This window comes from Pelodiscus sinensis, chromosome 2, assembly GCF_049634645.1.
Source record: "Pelodiscus sinensis isolate JC-2024 chromosome 2, ASM4963464v1, whole genome shotgun sequence".
NCBI lineage: Eukaryota > Metazoa > Chordata > Testudines > Trionychidae > Pelodiscus > Pelodiscus sinensis.
In genome coordinates this window covers 105,742,722-105,762,207 of record NC_134712.1, presented here as the reverse complement: position 1 = coordinate 105,762,207, position 19,486 = coordinate 105,742,722, and the positions used below count along the sequence as shown (strand labels likewise).

At 44.5% G+C, this 19,486-nt stretch overlaps 1 protein-coding gene across 7 annotated transcripts in view; it reads right to left on the bottom strand.

Moving 5' to 3' along the window:
* Positions 1 to 19,121, bottom strand: part of KIF13A (kinesin family member 13A) — a 190,482-nt gene extending 171,361 nt beyond the window's left edge. For 4 of the 7 annotated variants that reach the window (XM_075921169.1, XM_075921172.1, XM_075921171.1 and 1 more), the window contains exons 1-2: positions 18,747 to 19,121; positions 18,144 to 18,237 (exon numbers count right to left, since the gene is read on the bottom strand). In XM_075921169.1, the coding sequence (XP_075777284.1) occupies positions 18,144 to 18,205 (62 nt within the window). In that variant the 5' untranslated portion in view covers positions 18,206 to 18,237; positions 18,747 to 19,121. Of the gene's footprint in view, positions 1 to 18,143; positions 18,238 to 18,706 lie in introns of all 7 variants that reach the window. The other 3 variants (XM_075921170.1, XM_075921173.1, XM_075921174.1) reach the window with 1 other exon arrangement.
* Positions 19,122 to 19,486: the final 365 nt, after the last annotated feature.

The window sequence follows — 19,486 nt, the reverse complement described above, 5'->3', positions numbered from 1 at the left end:
AAATAACTGAACTCCAGTATGCAACAGACTAGAAGGAGGATTGCACACTGGAAGGAGGATCTACAAACAGCAGCTAATTGCTTCTCTGAAACTCAGTCTAGGGTTAACTCTGATCATCAGCAAAACAAAAGTTCTCCACCAGACAGCACGCCATCAACCATTCATCAAACCCAGAATAAATATCTACGTCGTCAGAGAACTGGAAAATATATGTAGAATACTTTGCTTATCTTGGCAGCCACCTCTAATGAATGGCAGACATGGACATTGAGATTGAGCACAGAATCCGCTGTGCCAACCTTCCCTTTGACAGACTGTGTCGCTGGGTGTTCAACCATCATGACATCAGAAAACACACTAGAATTCAAAAATGGTGATAATTCCAGCTCTGCTCTACAGCTCTGAGAAGCTAGGGATATGAAAGGTTAATTGGTTAACCAGTTCCAGTTAACCAGTGGGGGCTAAAGCAGCTCCCCACCTGTGGGTCCCAGAGCAGCCCTTGTCCACTATGGGCCCAGGTGCACCACACATAGGGACTGCTCTGGCAGGGCTAGAGCAGCCCCTGCCTGTGGCAGGGGAAGCCAGTAGAAACACCTGGGCTGGAGCGCCCCCAAACCCACTCCCTCTTTTAATCACTTAACCAGTTAAACATTACTCTTAACCAATTAAAACGGGATTATACATCCCTAATAGAAACACCCAAAAAACCTGGAATGCCACCACCAGCACTTCAGAAGATCCTCAATCACTGTGTTGCCCTCAAACTGCCTCTGCTCCACTCCTTCCCCCAACTTCCATCCCTTCCAAACAATGCAAGCTGGGTAATAACTGTGGGCTTGGTGTGGGACAGCAGCAGGGGTAGGGTTCCCCAGCGCTGTGTGGCATAAGCCAGAGCAGCTCAGCAGCAGCCTCCTCCATTCTGCCACCCTTTCCCACCCTACCGTGCTCCACTTCTCTGCAGCAATGTGACACAGAATGCCCTTGGACTGGGGCATTCTGCTTCCCACTAGGAGTGTTCAATTTGGTTTAGTTTAGTTTGGCTATTCCATCAACTAGTTGATTACTCAATAACCAGGGGAGCTGCAGAGGGGTTAGCTCCCAGCCCCAGGAGCTAACCCCACTGTGCTTCTGCCTTTTAAATGTATTGAGAGCCACTGGCTCTCAATACATTTAAAAGGCTGGTGCACATCAGGTGGACCTGGTGTGAGCTGAGACAGCTGATTCCAGGCTCATGCTGGGACCCCCTACTGCGAACCAGCCTTAAATGTAAAAAGACTGGAGCATAGCGGGGGGACCCAGCTCAAGCCGAGATTCAGCTATCCTGGCTCATGCTGGGTCCCCTCTACTACGCTTCTGATTTTTAAATGTGTTAAGATGCTGTGCCTCTACTTTTTAAATGTATTAACACATTTAAAAATCCCGCTGGAGAGGCAGTTGCTTCCTGGGGGGTACGACTCCAGCCCTCAACCCCAGGTTTTTTTTAATATGTTAATACATTTAAAAAGCAGAAGCACAGCATCTGGGATGGGCTCATGCCCGGTTCCTGCTACCTCCCTGCCTCCCCTGCCCTCTGCGGAGATGGTGCTGGAGCAACCGGCTTTTAAGCCAACTCCCCCCAGCACCGGCTCCTGTTCCCCACCCCCTTGCTGCCTCTGATAGTCTGACTTGTTGCTTACATCCCTACTTCCCACTACTGTGGTGAAGCAAAGGGCAGTGGGCTGGGAGAAAATGGTGGGCTAAGGCAGACCAGCATGCCAGGTTGCTCCAGTTCCCGCCACCATAGTACAGGGGGGAGTCCCTGGAAACCATTTATAGGAAGGTTGAGAGGGCCACAGGGGAGCCCACAAAACCACAGGGCATGAGGCAGCCACCACCTAGAACCATCCTACGGATGGGATGGCTCTGCCTCACACAGGCCAGCATCTTCATCATTAAATCCCTGATTATTCAGCACCAACTGGAGCAGGCAGTGTGCACATGCCTAATGTAATGATGTGAATGGTTTAACAGTTAACCAGTTAGTATCCTCTCTACCACAAGACGCTTGAACAGCACTAACTCCAGCCTGGCCAAAGCAGCTCCTGACCATGAGGGGGAGCACGCCAGCCTGCCTGCTGCCATTTAATCAGCTAATTAGTTAAACAATGTTTAACCAGTTAACTAATTAACTGGAATTTTACACCTCTAGACAGATATATACATACCAAAACAACTGCTACATGCAAAACTCAGAGGAAAAAGGAAACCAGGAGCACAAAAGAAACCCTTTAATGACATCTTCAAGATAAATATTGAGATGTGCAAATGACACCTCACACTGGGAGACAGTTGCCCAGGATAAGGATTAGAGATGTACGCGACTAGTTGACTATCTGATAAGCATAAACTTATCAGAAAGTCAAGTAGTGACTCGACCACAGTAAAATTCCGATGGTCCAGCATTTGATGGTCCGGCACCATCAGGAACCCGGAAGTGCTCCGGGCAGCCGGACCATTGGAGCTGCTCTGCCCCCAGCTTCCCTGATTCAGCTGCTGCTAAAACTGACCAGCGGCTGAATCGGGGAAGCCGGGGGCAGAGCAGCTGGAGTGCTGACGGGTGGTCCCGTAGCGCTGCCCCTCGGGGCTGCGGGACCAACCCGGCAGCACCCCTGGTGTTCCCGATTCAGCCGCTGCTGAAACTGACCAGCAGCTGACTACAGGAAGCCGGAGGCAGAACTGCTCTGCATCGACTTCCTGGAATCAGCCCCTGATCAGTTTCAGCAGCGGCTGACTTGGGGACACCTGGGACAGAGCAGCTGGGGTGCTGCCGGGTTGGTTCCGCAGCGCCGAGGGTTGGCGCTACCAGACCAACCCAGCAGCGCCCCAGTTGCTCTGCCCCAGGCATCTGGATTCAGCCGCTGTTGAAACTGACCAGCGGCTGACTCCAAGAAGCCCGGGGCAGAGCAATTCTGCCTCAGGCTCCCTGGAGTCAGCCGCTGATCAGTATCAGGACTTGGGGTGCTGCCGGGTTGGTCTCGCTGCGCCAAGGGTCGGTGCTACCGGACCAACCCGACAGCACTCCAGCTGCTCTGCTGCAGGCGTCCCCAATTCAGCCACTGCTGAAACTGACCAGCAGCGGCTGAATCAGGCTGGGGCAGAGCCGGACTATCAGAAGGGGGGGGCTATGAGAGGTCTGGGGTGGCATCCCCCCCACCCCAGACCTCTTATAGCCCCCCCTTCCGATAGTCCGGCAAATCTGATAATCCAGCACCCCCTGGGCCTAATGGTGCCGGATTATCAGAAGTTTACTGTAATTGCTTCCCCACACCTTGCTGTTTCCCTCAGGAGCAGAAGCCAGCACTGGGGGTGCCGGCTTAAAAGCTGGTTCCTCCCAGCACTGTCTCCGGGATGCCACCTGCTCCCTCTCCTGCTGCCTCTATCAGTGACAGCAGGGGGGGATAGGGAAGGGTGCTGTGAAGCAACCCCCTGTCTGCAGCGGTCCCAGTGAGGAGCTGGGCTCCCGCACAAACAGTAGCTGCTATCACCAAGGAAGTGTCAGAAGTAAGAAAGGTAAGTGAAGGAGTGGGAGAGAAAGGAGGACAAAATCAGAAGGGAAAAAAGTTAAACTACGTTTCAGTCTTTAAAAATAAATGTGTAACTTCTACAATGGAAAGCAAGCACTTGAAAAACTTCAGTTACAAAGATAAATCTGAAGTTAAAATCCACTGTTACTTCAACAGAAGCAGATATATTTTTGGATGACAGTCATTTATTGCCTTAATTTAGGAAATTAAAAGGGGCAAAACAGTGCAAAGAAAACCTCTGTTAACATTAAAGCAATTTGGTGACACACTTGACGTTAGATGGCTATGGCTTTGGGGACACAAAAACTGAGGCTAATTTCACAATCTCTGGAAAAAACAATGAATAGTCTAGCAACACCTTAAAGCACAACAAAACATGTAGATGGTATCATGAGCTTTCGTGGCCATTTTCTGGCCACAGTTACATGTAGCCATGCAGTGGACCTAATCCTGTATTTCTTGCAAACACAACGCTCTATACCTAAAAAAACAAGTAATGCACAGTGCAATACCATGAAATGCCACAAACTGAACAAGTTGTTACAGAATCATCATGCTTGCCATAGAAAACACCATCAGATGGTGCAGAATTGGAGATGCCATTATTACAAACATACGTCCTTTAAGCAACATTTCCACAAAAGGAACCAGGCCACAATCATAGAAATAAATCATATCCATTGACTTAATTTTTAAAAATATTCTTCACATAAAAGTAAAGCTATACAGTAAACTTCCGATAATCCGGCACATTTAGGACCCAGGGGGTGCCGGATTATCAAATATGCCGGACTATCAGAAGGGGGGGGCTATGAGGGGTCTGGAGTGGGATGGGGGGATGCTACCCCAGATCCCCTCATAGCCCTCCCTTCTGATAGTCCGGATGTGCCCCAGGAGTCCCTGATTCAGCCGCTGCTGGTCAGTTTCAGCAGTGGCTGAATCAGGGACACCTGCAGCAGAGCAGCTGGGGTGCTGCTGGGTTGGTCCGGTAGCGCCGACCCTTGGCGCCGCGAGACAAACCCGTCAGCACCCCAGCTGCTCTGTGGGATGCCTGGGGCAGAACAGCTGTGGTGCTGACGGGTTGGTCCCGCAGCGCCGCTCCTCGGCGCTACTGGACCAACCCAGCAGCTCCCCAGCTGCTCTGTCCCAGGTGTACCCAAGTCAGCTGCTGCTGAAACTGACCAGCGGCTGATTCCAGGAAGCTGGGGCAGAGCAGCTCTGTCTCCGGCTTCCTGGAGTCAGCCACTGGTCAATTTCAGCAGCAGCTGAATCCGGGACAGCTGGGGTGTTGCTGGGTTGGTCCCGCAGCCCCTAGGGGCAGCGCTACTGGACCTACCCGGCAGCACTCCAGCTGTTCTGCCCCCTGCTTCCCAGATTCAGCACTGGTCAGTTTTAGCAGCGGCTGAATCGGGGAAGCCGGGGGAAGAGCAGCTCCAATGGTCCGGCTGCCCGGAGCACTTCCGGGTTCCTGATGGTGCCAGACCATCAGGAGTGCCAGACCGTCAGATGCCGGACCATCGGAGTTTTACTGTACTTAGGCAGCTAACCATGTACCTCTATGATGAGCACTTTTTTTTAAATCACGTTGAAATCAAAGCTGCTAAAGTCATATACTGTAGGCCACATTAAATAGAGACCATCACTATATGTCAGCACATATTCATCAGTTTCTTTGATGGTTTTATATGACTTATTTGAACATGTTTGGTTTACAAAGTTTAATTTTAAAAATCTTTCAGAAGCGAAGACCTATCATCACCCGTAAACAGTAAGTTTTAATAGGAAAATAATATTCCGAAACAATAACTTTGCAGTGAGATAATATATCATTCAGTATAAATAACAAGGAGTCCTCTGTCATATTAAAGACTAACAGATTTATTTGGGCATAAATTTTCATGGGTAACAAAGTGATTTTTATGCACGAAAGCTTATGCCCAAATAAATTTTAGTCTTTCAGATACCACAAGATTCCTCGTTGTTTTGGCATATACAGACTAACACTTAACATTACTATTAAATCAAAAATAACTTGTGTTGATCACAGTGATTTAAGAAAAATACTAGGATTAACAACTGAGAAAATAGAAATAATGCTCTCAGTCCAGCAAGGTTTTCTTCATAGACAGACATATGTCCAATTTACTTGTCACTGCTTATGCTTTTAATTTCATGTACTTTACCCCGTCTGGACAATGAAAAACAGATAAGGTATATTAATTTTTTTTACAAACCAATTCACTATTTCTTCCAGTTAACTCAAACGTAGCAATGTTTGGGTAGCAGCAACAATAAGGTTACATTCAAATCCAAAACAAATGTTCCATTATAATTCAAAAATACATTTGTTGTTGTGGTTTTTTTTTAAAATAGCAACACATGAAAATTCATATTTGGGACTAACGTACACAACTGCATTCCCTTTAAATTTAAAACATAGGAAGACAAGAATTTAAGAGGCTACACACACACAAAATCCTAAAATCTGTATTCAAAGTAATTCTTTTAATGGCATGATCTACCCAGATGATAGGAATATAGTTTATTTGCATTTGTGTAAAATAAGTCAGGAAATTAGAAGCAACTGGCAACATAAATTACACTTTATGTCAATATCCCATTTCAAATTATGTTCTTGAGACAGGTCTTGTGTTTTGTCTTCCATTTTAAAGCTCAAAGTGAGCAGGAAAACAGTCACTTGTAGGAGCTTTGATTAGAGGAAATACAGCAGGATTGAAAATCCTGATCTGTTAGGACTTAAGTGTCAAAACTCAGTTCTCTTAAAATTACAAAATGCCTTGAGAATGTTAAGGTATCTATCTTCTTGAGGGGACAGAAAATTCAGTTCACAGTTGTTTTGGATAGACTATCTTTCACTTGTAAAACTCAGGGCTTTGGCAGAGGCTGTTTGGTATATTCTTGGAAAATTAAATTCCTCATGGTGGCCAAGAACATATGCATAAGTTTAATACAGTCCTATATTCCCATGAAGAAACTGCACTTGCCAGGAATTTAGAAAAGCTGATGGACTCTAGAGTGAACTTTTCTATCCTCATAATTACATATTAACTCACTTTAATATGTATCAATGAAGGCAGTTATCTAATAGCTAATGTCAAGAGGAAGTTGAAATCTGTAGTCACAACAATGAAATGCTTGAAGGTCAATTAAGCTATAATTTATACAACTTTTTTTAAAAAGTAAGAGAAAATTCATTAAATCACCCTTTATGAAGAATATTGCAACCTATAGCTGGGCTGTGGTTCTCAAATACAGGTTTTATTATCTTAATCAAAAAAGGCTTTCCAGAAAGGAAGGTCCGAGAGTTTATATGAAATCATATTTTAGTCTCATAACAGAACAGTTTAGCAAACATAAAACAAAATATAAAACAGTGCCGGTTAATTCAGTGAGTAAAAATTATGACCTATATTTTACAGGAAGTCAGATTTCATTTCTCTGGCTGTAAAAATCCGCTATGTAGAGAATTCATTAATTGACTTTTGCCAGATTTTGGCAAGTAAATGTTTTGGTATTTTTCCAAGTCTAATAAAATACTCAATTAAAAACATATGTAGATAGCTGAAGGTTGTATTTTTAAAAATACATCTTCTACTATATGTAGTAGAGTTTGTGCGTCTCTGTGTCTATGCCTCCATCTGTGAGTCTGTCTGTTCAAGAACTCTTCCTAAACTCTAAAAGCTAGGACCACCAAATATGGTATGCAGCTTCCTCTTATCACAACTTAAAGCAAACTCAGGTTGTGCCAGGACAATGGGACATGCATGGAATGGGATAGTTTCAGATCTAACAGAAAGGGTGGGGTGTGATGGGAGAGAGTTAAACTCATGAATGACCAGAGCCCCAGCCAAACCATGGCCCCCTCTGCCCTGGGGAGAAGTTGGTAGGCCAGCTCCCCGTGGCTTCCCCTCTCCCTCAGGGAGAAGTCAGTTCCCCCACCCAACCCCAAGGAGAAGCCAGCAGGTAGGCTGCACATCCCCCCTCCATCACCTGGTAACTGGGTACCACTGGTTAAGTCTTCTAGTATTTATAGGAAATTTATTTTAAAATACTCAACCTACAGTAACATGATTTTAAAGCAATTGTTCATGTCCTATTAGCCACTGATGTAGAGTAAAAGTTTACTCTGAAAGCCACTATATTAAGAAAAAAATTGTATTGAACAAGTGTTCATAAAACATTTTTTGAAAATACATATGTGCATGTACACCTAAATCCAGCCAAAGCAACTGGGTTAAATAATTAATGTTCACAAAGTGCTCTGAGGTTCTTTGATTGAAAGTGAATTATTATCACTGAATGCAAAGATATCCATTTATATAAAATGTTAAAGATTTTATGTTCCCTTATTCATAAACCAATTTAGCAATTAATCTTTGTCTTGTATCAGAGGGGTAGCCGTGTTAGTCTGAATCTGCAAAAGCGACGAGGAGTCCTGTGGCACCTTATAGACTAACTGAAGTGTAGGAGCATAAGCTTTCGTGGGCAAAGACCCACTTCGTCAGATGCATCTTTGTCTTATTACAACTAAACTAGTACTGTATAAATGTCATGTCTTCAGGTCATTAGTTCAAATCCACACCAGCTTAATAGTGATGAAATACTGTTAGCGTATAATGGCCACCCAGGGTGCATCTAGACTACATGGCTCCATCGATGGAGCCATGTAAAGTAGTTTACTTGGCATAGTCAAAGAAGTGGGGATTTAAATAATCCCCGCTTCATTAAAATAAAAATGGCCGCTGCACTGTGCTGACAATCAGCTGATCTGGCACAGCGTGGATGTCTAGATGCGGCAAGGTCAACAAGGGAAGCCTTTGTCAACCGCTCCAGTAAACCTTGTCGACCTTGCCACATCTAGACTGCCGCGCTGTGCCAGATCAGCTGATTGTCGGCACAGCGTGGCAGCCATTTTTATTTTAATGAAGTGGGGATTATTTAAATCCCCGCTTCTTTGCTTATGCCGAGTAAACTACTTTACATGGCTCCGTCAACGGAGCCATGTAGTCTAGACGCACCCCCAGTGACTATGTGAAACCATTAGCTTCAGATTGGCTCCTAATAGCTCTCACAAGCCATCAATACATTATTTGAGTGTCCCCCATTCAGTACCATGGAGTGACAAAAACCGTGAGGCTGATAAGGGAATTTAGTAGCTCATGATATTTTTTTAATCAAATTAACAGCATGTTCCCCAATGATATATTGAAGTTTTTAATATTCAAGTTTGGTCAATTAGAGAAGCAGACCAAGGACTACAATGTTGGAAGGGAGTTCATTTTCCTTCCAAATCAATCTGAAATAAAGGAACATGATCTCTAGCATCAGAAATACAGAATATTTCCACTTGTGTAAGAAATCCCACCAACAAATCTCCATCAGAGGCTTCTCTCAAAGTTAGGGGTTGTAACTCCTTTGTGCTGATCAGTTACTGTATTCTCAAAATTCAAGCTGTTTACCAATAGCAATAATTCCTCTCTGAATCATTAAGTGGTAAAGATCTGTGCTTTGGGGGTAATGGTCTCCAATTCAATATAGGGATGTTAAATATTAGTTAACTGGATAATCAATCAGTTACTTGACTATTCTATAGTCTAGCCCACTGCTGAGGAGCGCCCTGCCACTTCGTGCTGTTGCCTCTGTATCAGAAGCAGCAGCAGGGGGTATCAGGTTGGAGGTGGTCCATAAGGGGAGCCAGTTTAAAAAAAATGGCTCCCCTTGTGGACTGGCTGCCTGTCGCTCCACACTGCTTAAGAGGCAGCAGCATGGGGTGGCAGCAGCCCCTGTCCAATAGGGGGTCTGAGCTTCTGGACCCGACGAAAGCTGGGCTGCCTGTCTACTTGGCTCCTAATTCACTTTAAATGCAGAGCCGCAGCGGAAGTAGGCCCCAAACCCGGTGCAAACCAGGATTGAGCTGGGCTGCTTGCCAGCCTGCTAAAAAAATTTACAGATGGATGAAGGGGGAAATGCATATAGTCTATAACATTAACCGATAAGCTTTTGCTTACTGGTTAATCAACTATACTATTGTATCCCTATTTCAATATCCACAAACAATCACTGAAGTTGTACTGGGATATAAACTTCTGTGCAGCTCAGGCTCTCAGGACAAGCTTCCTTTAACAGTATGATGTCTAACATTCTGGCTAAGTGAATCTTGTTCATTTTACTGACTACTCCCTCCAGGTAGAAGGTAAGAGATGACTGCTGCTATCCTTCAGTTAACTTGGTAAAGACTTGGGTGCTCAAAGTCCCAAGTTTACTTCCAGGTGACCAGCTGTGGTGCAGACTGCTGCATGGGCATGGTGGCAGCCCTTGCTTTAGTTTTTCACATGTTTACTAGTGTATACAAATGTGTCTCCCTCACTACCCTTGTTTTATATTTGCTACAGAACCTTCATAGTCTGAACCCTGTAATACACTTGCATATACAAAGGACAAGGAATGGCAAGGATTAGGAAAATAAACAATCCTGTAGTGATTAGTTATTCAATATTACTGGCACAAATTAACCAGAAAGGCAGGAGACAAATAAGCAGAGATTGTGCTACTCTCTCACCTGTAAGTATAAAACACAAGTCTCACTGGAAGGGCAGTCAATGAGGTTACCTGCACTAATCAACTTTTACCTAAACAGTGGATAGAGGACTTCTGGTTTTGTCAACCTCTCACCTCCCCCAGAAAAACGTACAGTGATCTTTATGACAGCAAAAGAACATAGGTGAACAATGTAAATATTAAATGTTAATAATGTAGTTTTAAGCATTATTTTAAATGTCAGATAGCAGAAATACCAGCAAAATGAGTACAGCTTTATTAATTAGTTTTATTTAACATTAAAATATTCCTGCTTGTAAAAGACTTCCTTACCTCACTTTAATAAATTCAATAACCATAAAATGAAACACTTCCACTACTAATTAAATAGGATATTTGAAAAAAAATATGGTGGTATTTGGTTATGATTAAAGTATATCATCAGTTCTTAACAAGTATTGTATTACTACATATTACACAACAGCAAGCACACTTGTTAATATTGAACAAATCTTTCACTGAAGTGGACCCACACTGTCCCCCACTTATTACAGTATTGAGGTCTATTTGTGTGCATAACATTGTAGGACTTAGGCCAAACAGGAATATTCTTTACTACCACCTAGCTAAAGACAAGTATGTAGATCCCAATTCACTAAAAACGTATTTTGCTAATTAGTAATGAACTGAAGCACTTGCTTAATTTTAATCAGGTGTGTAAGTAATTTGATAATCAGGGTTATATCAATGAGCTAAGACAGTACTACTTTTACTATAATAAAAAAATAAGTGGTAGGTTTTCAATGTCAACTTTAATTTAACTGGCACTGAAGAGTTTTTGCAAATTCAAAAATCCTACTAAATACAAAACAGATCAACAATGCTGACAGATTGCAGTTTTATTTCCCAGCAAGTTTCAAGGTTTGTAACTGTTTTTCATTAATATAGTTATTGCATATTACCAAAACTATAGTAGGAGGGAAGAAAGGGAGCCCTGAAAATAATTTCCTTTCCTTCGCCCGATAAATTTCAAGTCTTTATAAATAATTTCATTTCAGTATCTAATGCAGGGAAATTCAGCAGTAATCTTGATCTCAAAACATTCAAAGGCTAAGATAATAAGCAGGAATAAACATGCTTGTTCAGACCAACTACAGGATTTAAGTATATCTACAGGGTTGCTAATCTCTAACAAACTACTTCTACATTTCATTGTGTGGGGTATTCCTAACATTGTATGATAGATCTGCAAGTGAAACTTTTGATTGCTTCATCTTTTTGACCATTCACTTTATAAATGTTTCACCCATGGTTATGTAAAGGAAGGCGGGAAAGCTAGGAACATCTGTTCAAGACACCAAGAACAGTTTCCCTTTCCTCAAATGCTTCTCTTCTATTCTTGTTCTAATATGCCACCAGTCTATTTCTTCTATTCAGAAAAATCTGCCTATAATACGAGCTTCCTTCAGCAATGCCATTTAAAGACCCAAGCACAAGGTACTTTTAGCTCTCTGGATTTTAAACTTGTTAAAAAACAATAGGTTTTCTCATTCAATCTGCTTCAGGCCACCTCAGAAACAACACCACCATATACGCATAACTTGAACTCTAGAATTTTTAATAATGTGGAATTTGAGAATAGCACTTTTCTGGAATAGAACCTAGCCATGATGTAGGTAGTAAACGAAGTGAAATGTTACTGAAACAGTTCAGGAATGCAATTTCTCATCCCATACATATTCCATAAGCGAACACACGTCTTTTTGGAAGAGGATTCAAAGCTAATAGTTTACAAGCTGAACACTGAGGCATAACAAGACAACTAATTTTAAGAGCGGTCAAAATCTTTTACAATAGACAAAGGCAATGGTTCCCGTTATTCTACCCACTACCTGAGGTGCATGATATCTAGAACACATGCAACCAAACCTTTTATCTGGTTGATAATTCCTTCAGACATGGGGAGAGTTAGCAGCTGTTTCATTTCACTTCACACTCTTTTCAGAAAAGTTCCAGTTTAAAGCAGTGATTGTTGCAACACACACTAACTCCTAGCAGTGACCATAACCTCCTCGTCTCCTCAGATGGTCCAACTTTGGGTAAATCAAAACAAAATACCACCACTGAAATTTATACTGATTCAGGATTCCCCTCTCCTTTGGGGATAGAAGAGGTGAAAGAAACACAGAATTATTATTGCATACATTTCTTTCTTAAACAGCTATTTTTAAATATTATTAACTAGCTAGGAAATTAGTGCCTCAAAGATAATAAGCAGTCATTTTAAAAGAGCAGAGAGGCCTACAAAAATTTCATTGATCTCTGCTCATGACCAGATGGGGGCTAGACCACGGGGCCTGATGCAGGATGGGTGCCAGGGACAGGACACTGTGACCAGATGAGGGTCTGTCTGCCCATCTGGTGTCTGTGCCCCCATTGGGCAGGTGTCTGGCCAGGGGGAAGAGGTCAGGAGCAGTTGGGGGCAGGATATGTGGCCAGGGGGAAAAAGGACAGAAGCAGGGAAGAGTAAAGGAGCAGGCTTGGGGCAGGGTGTCTGGCCGGGAGGGGTGGGAGGGGGGCAGGAGTTGGCTGGGGATATGGGGTCTCGATGTGGGAGAGGATGCATGAGGCACTGAGGGTGCAGGGTCTGGGCATTAGGGGTTGGGTGAGCACTTGTTCTCACATAGTGTGTTGCTCTCAGGCACCGGAAGCTTTCTGCACTGCTGTCCCCAGTAAGGATGCTAAATATCGATTGACTAATTGAATAGTTGATGCATTTTGGCATTGACTGTTGGATAGGGTGATCCTGCCTTTGAAGTGTAGCAATAGCCCTAGGGCTGTTGCTACACTTCCAAGGCGTAAGCGTTGTGAGGAGCCTGGGATCAGCTAGGGACTCCAGCTTATCCTGGGTTCCACACAGTGCTGCTGCTTTGAAACGTCATGAGGAACCTGATGCCAGGCTCTCTGTGGTGTTTCAAAGCAGCAGAGTCACGTGGAGCCCAGGATTAGCTGGGCATTGCCGCTCTGGCCCTGGACTGCACGCAGTGTTTCAAAGTGGCAGCAACACGAGGAGCCCGGTGTCTGCCCCCAGGCTCCAAGCGGCACTGTCACTTTGAAATACCCCCTCCTCTTCCTCCTCTGCTCCCCCACAGGAAGCCAGCACAGTCACTCTAATTTTGCAGGGAGCCACGAGGCTGGAGCACCTGGCCCAAGGCAGGCAGTGGTGGTTCCCTGCTGGGTCATGTAGCGTCAGGGCTCTAGACCCGGGAGCAGAAGTGGGACTGGAGGTGGCTGGATGAGAAGCGGCAGAGGTGGGGGAGCAGCAGAGCTCGCTGAGCGCCATGTGAGCTGGAGCCTATCAACAGTGGCGGAGCAGGGCACTGGAGCTGCTTCCCACCAGGGCCTCAGAAAGCAGCAAGGAGCCACTGCCACTCCCTGTAGGAGAACCGAGGGCACTCCCTGAGAAGGGGAACCCCAAGCCATGTCACCCGCTTCCCCTTCTGTCTCTGCCGAGGCTGGGGGGGGCAGGGTGACACAGATTGATGTGATGACATCACTCTGTCATCCCGCAGGGAAACATTTTTTAGAGAGACACAGACTTTATAATGGGATAGAAGTTCTAAATGCAAAGTAGAATCTTATAATAATCCCAACAAAAATAAACAGAAATAAATGTTTTCAATACTTTCAGAAACCTTTATTCCATTTCCTCATTGGCTCCAATCACTCATTAATGTGATAGGTGATTACTATATTTATTTGAGGCACAGGATGGAACTATTTGGGGAGATATAAAACAACAGAATACACTTATAAACTCTCCAAGGCAATATCCATTTCTAAGAGAATATTAGTTGAGATACAATGTTTCATATATTTGGTAAAGGAAAGATTTTAGTAAGGAATGTGATTTCCTTCCTCCAACTGAAGATAGACAAGTCATCTGTGCAGAAAAAAAAAACATTGATTTGCTTCTCCATCCACAAAGCCCTACAGCTATCAGTTAAAGATAAGGGAACAATTACAATTGTTACTCATAACACTTATCCCTGATCTTACTGCTGAAAGATCCCAACTCTAATGCTTTGTCTAGCATTGAAGGTGGTGCAGCTCAGGTCTGTAAAAAGGAGCCATTTAACATTCACTTCCTGATGTGAGTCAAAAACTGAACCAAATAAGCGCTCTCTAATTCATTGAAATTAAAATGCAGATTTCTTCTAGATTTTGATGTTCTTGCTGAATGCATAATTAGAATTCAAAAATCATATTTGTCTGGGCAGAAAGCCAGCCTGCTCTGGTTAGTTCTCTAAATGAAGAGAGAACACTAATACCAAACTAATTTAATATTATGTGTCTTTTGTTATTAAATGTTTTGAAAGGCAATGTGACCAGGTGGTTAGAGCAAGGGACCTAAAGCCAGGAAACACTGGCTCAACTTACTACTCTGCCACTGTCTCACGGCGTGAATGTAGGTAAATGACAGCTACTGGTTATCTTCACCTCTAAAATTTGGAAATATTTATTCACCTGTCTACACCACAAAATCCCACTTTTGTAAAGATAAAGCCTAAAGTTTACAAAATTAAAAATACCAATGTGTTAGCTACTAGTCCAAAATAAAACTAACCACCCTTATGAAACAGACAAGTTTGTACAGCTCCACTTCTCATCAACTGAGAACTGTTTTCCAAAAGCTAATCTTCTAGAAATTAGTGCCAGCTTGTTTAATTATGAATGTGGATGAAAGTTGTCGGATCATTCTGTTTTAGACAATCTGTTCAGTGAATTTTAAATGGCAGCTCCAGGAGGTCCTGAAACCTATTTTGTCATCACTGATTTCTTGGCTTTAATTCCATTAAGAAGAAGCAATTATGGGAGCCAAGCTTGCCTGCTTCCTTTGGTAGAAACCATTTACTTTTATCATGAATCACAGTATAAAACTTTTATTTTCATGTAACTATAAGGGCAATTTTTCAATATAAACATTTGTCAATGGAAGTGACAGCACAATTAAAATTTTAAATACACTTTTTCCTACATTATCTCAACTGCCTCTCATCTCTTCTTCTCTTTCAAGTATGGATAGCTCTTATTACATGAAAATGATTCTATACATGTTATGCCCAGTTCTACAGTGCTTACTCACATTGACTAATAAGTAGTTCTACTGAACTCAACGGGAACACGCACACTGAATGAACTACCCAGCATGAGTAAGGTGACAAAACTAAGCCCCACTCAGTGCTTTCCACCCAAAAATTAATTTTGATTAGTCATATAACTTTTCATCTTTAATATGCAGCTACAAGCAAAAATAATGGTGAAGTGATCAACCAGTAACATAACAAGTGAAATACAAGATTGCTAACTGAAAAATAAAAAGTTAAGCCACACAAAAAAAAGCATTTGGTGCTTTTATCTCTGCTTAAAAATTAATGCAAATAAAAGCAGCATTGCTGCAGTGATTCAATTAAATTCATATAAACAGTGCCTTTGGAAATGCATAAAAATATAAAGAACCAATATTATTTCTCTAGAACCAATATTATTGTGAGTATTCAGATGAGGGAGAAAAGCATGTCAAATTAACAGATTTTAAGGGGTTCCACTCAACATCAGGAGGATCCAACAAGCTTCAGGAAAAGGCTATGCATAAAATCTAGATTTGGAAGATACTGAACAACAATTTTATTTAGACAAAAATGATCAATATTAACTGATCAATGTCTACTACATATTCCAATGCACTGTCCTTGAAGTGTGTAAATAAGTAAGATTTAATTTTCTTAGCAAAACTATATTAAATATTAACAATCAACTAAGACCCCAAAGCTGGACTGAGCTCAAGGTGGGAAGACTCCTGCGTTTGTTGAAGAACCCTACTTCTGAGAGAGTAAGATTACATGAAGGTGCAAGGAGTATGCACGTATAGTTATCAAGATAAAATTGGCTCTTAATTCTAGCAAGGTAAAAAAAGGAACCGATATATTCATAACAGGTGATAAAGCAACAAACACAAACAAACCGCATGTGGTCTTAGTGCTGTACCTTCTTCCCAATATAAACTGTAGACATTCATTTCAACAGTTACTTCTGAAAGCTTGATTCTACTCTGGTATATTTATACATTTGTTCTTACTTTTTTTAGACCTATATACACAATTTATTTCTTCCTTTAGTTTGGTATAAAGTTATGAAATATGTACGGAGAAAAAAATTACACCTGACCAGTCCCGGATGAGGGATTTTGCCAGACCAGGGGAGGTCATTACTGGCCCCCATCACTGCCTTGGCTCCTACTTCCTTCCAGCCCTGCTGCCCTGCCAACCCCACTGAGCAGTCTCTGCTGCTGGGGCTCTGGGACGCGCTGGGCAGTCATGCGCAGCGGCTCCAGGACCCACTAGGCAGCTGCGTGCCAATGACACAGCTCACTACACCACCAGGCCACCCCTACTACAGCTCCCAGCCGCACCAGGCAGCCGCACACGGGGTCTCCAAACCCTGCTGGGAAGCTCCGCCATCAGCTGGCTTGAAAGCAGCCCACTTGCCCTGCCATCCCCTGCTGCTGACCCTACACAGGAACTCTCTGTCCTGCAATATCTGCGCCAGATCATGGATGTTGCCAGACCAGAGAGTCCCAATTCATAACATTTCAACCTTTATCAAAGTTCTGTCAAACCTACACATTTTAGATTATTTGTATTACAGTAGCATTTATGAGCTGCAAGCCAGATAAGGGTTTTACTGTGCTAGAGACTAGACATACATATAGTGAACAGCCTGTACCCTGAAAAGCTTGCATTCTAAATAGGTAAGAGACTAAGACTATATTTATTATTCCCATTTTACTGATGGGGAACCAGGATGCAGAGGAATTACTTGACTTAGCCAAGATCACACAAAGTCTGGCAAAGAACCAGGAAATGAAACCAAATCTTCCCAGTCCCAAACCAGCTCATTAATCCCACAAGACTGGGTTTCCTTATGCTATCAAAATGGTTAAGGCATACACGTTAAAGTCTCAGATTTAAGATATAAAGCATCATTAAAGTGTAAAATAATTTCTAACAAAAAAGCACCAACATAAATAATTTCAAAGCCATGCCTATGAGAAGTGCAAGCAGTCTCATAGGAAAATGGTCATAACTATAATTATTTGCCCAATTCCCTGCTTTTAAGCATAAAATATATTTAGAGTGCTAAGCACAAGGATCAATCAACAGGTAACTGAACAGATTAGCACACAATGCAACTCTTCCCCTCATGCCCTCCCAAATGAAAAAAAAAATCTTTTCCTGCTCTGATCTATTTTTACAATCTGTTGCATTGGTATTTTGGATGATTTCCAAAAGTATTCTTTACAGGGACTTCACAAGTAAATGCCAGATCTCTGAATTATTTTAGCACATTCTCTTATACCGCTTCACAGAACAGAACAGCATTAATAAGGGATCCAGCAGTCACAACTTTTCAAATGCAAATATGTTGCAACCGGTACATACAGCCCTTAAAGAAACCTTCCCCAGCATCTAAAATCCAGCACACAACTTTTGTTCCCTCATATCAAATCTGAAGGTTACAGCAACTCATTAACAGAATCTCCTTAATGAAATTGCCAAAAATGGTATGGATTTCTCAGTTTCTTGCATTCTACAACTAACTAGTCCCATCTAACAGCTGATGAAAGCATAAATCTTTAAACAAATAATGAAAGCTTCTAACGATCTTTTGCTTCTTCAAAAGCAATATTGGTCCAAACTCTTCTGATAGGGTGTGAAAAGATAAACTTGGGGCCTGATTTCTACCTCACTGATGCAACTCCGCTAATGTTATTGGCATCTCACACAACTACAATCAGGCTAATGGACTTTTTTCTAAACAGCTTCCAAAAGTAGCCGAGGGAATATTAAGAAGCTGCTTCCCCTCAACAAAAGCACACAAACAACTCATTGTTTGAGCCTCTGCTTAAACCAAAGTAGGCAGGGATTTCAGGATAAGGATTTTTAAAAATTTAATGTGTACCTGTTTTCTCCATGTTTGGTGTTTGAAGGGGGAGGGTGCAGCACAGTCTGATTCCCTTGCATCTCCACAATGCACTTGGTGTTCAAATCCAGCTCTAGAAATGAGCATGACAGACCAGAATAGTCCCTTCGTGCACAAAAACGGCACACAGGCACCCCTCCTCCCTGCCAAACCCCCTCCCCCCCCATTTCTCCCCAGAGCTACAAAACAGCCCTCCCCAGACGAGAGGAGAAGAAGTTGGGTGTTCCTCCCCGGAGTCTCAGGCTCCCCCAGCTAATCCCCGCAGCTATTTGGAGGGCGTTTCTCCAGACAGCCATGGGGGGGGGACCCGGGAGGGGGGGCCCTGCAGGCTCCCCCTGAACTCCACCTGCTAAGGGAAGGTGTGTGCAGGGGGGAGGTGGGAGACGGGCAGCACTTGACGTGCTGGGGAAAGCGGGGCTCGCCCCCGCCGTGGGGTGTGACAAGAGGCGCTTCAGCCGCCACCCTCCAGTCCAGGGAGGAGACTGCAGGTTGTCGCGGGGCTCGGAGGGGGGGGTGCCCGGCCCGGCCCTGGGCGCGTTTACCTCTGCGGTTCATGGGCCGGACCCTGACGGCCACCTTCACCTTGGTCTCCGACATCTTCCCCGGCGGCGCCCAGCTGCCTGCGCGACGCCGCCGCCGCCGCTGCTGCCGGGGGGCCGCTCACAGGACCAGGTCGCTGCCAGCCCCGCGCTGCCCGCGGCGAGGCGCAGCCCCAAGCTCCATGCCCGCGGGCGGGGAAGTGGCGGGGGGAGAGGGGGCGGCGGCTCCGGGCTGCTTCGCTCCCTCTGTCCGTCCGTCCGTCCGTCCGACTCCGCGTCTGTCCGCCTCTAGCCTCGTTTGCATAACAGCTCCCGCCGCCCCGCTGCCTCGCGCTGCCTCCGACCCGCGCCGACCGCCATCTTCCGACCGCGGCCGCCGCGCCGAACAGCCCGCAGCAGCCTCCAGGAGACGGGCGGGTTAACGGGGGGGGGCGAGGAAGGAGAGGTTCTCCGACAATAGCCGGAAACAGCCGAGTATCTTCGGGGCAGGGAGAGTCGAACGGAGCGGCCCAGGCTAAACCCCGCCCCTGGCTCAGATTCCCCACCCCCCCCTCCAGCCGCCGGGGCCACTCGCGCAACCTTCCCCGCCCCCTGCGGCCATCCTCAGCGCATGCGCACCGGGAGCGACGAAGTCCCGAAGAGCCGCCTGCCCTCACTTGGCCGGCTGCGGCGCGCGTGCGCGCGGGGAAAGGGAGGCGCGTGAAGGAGCCAAGCGAAGCAGGTGAAGGGCGCGTGAGAAGCTGCGGGGGAGGGGAGGCGCTGAGCAGGCCGGGGTGAGTGGGC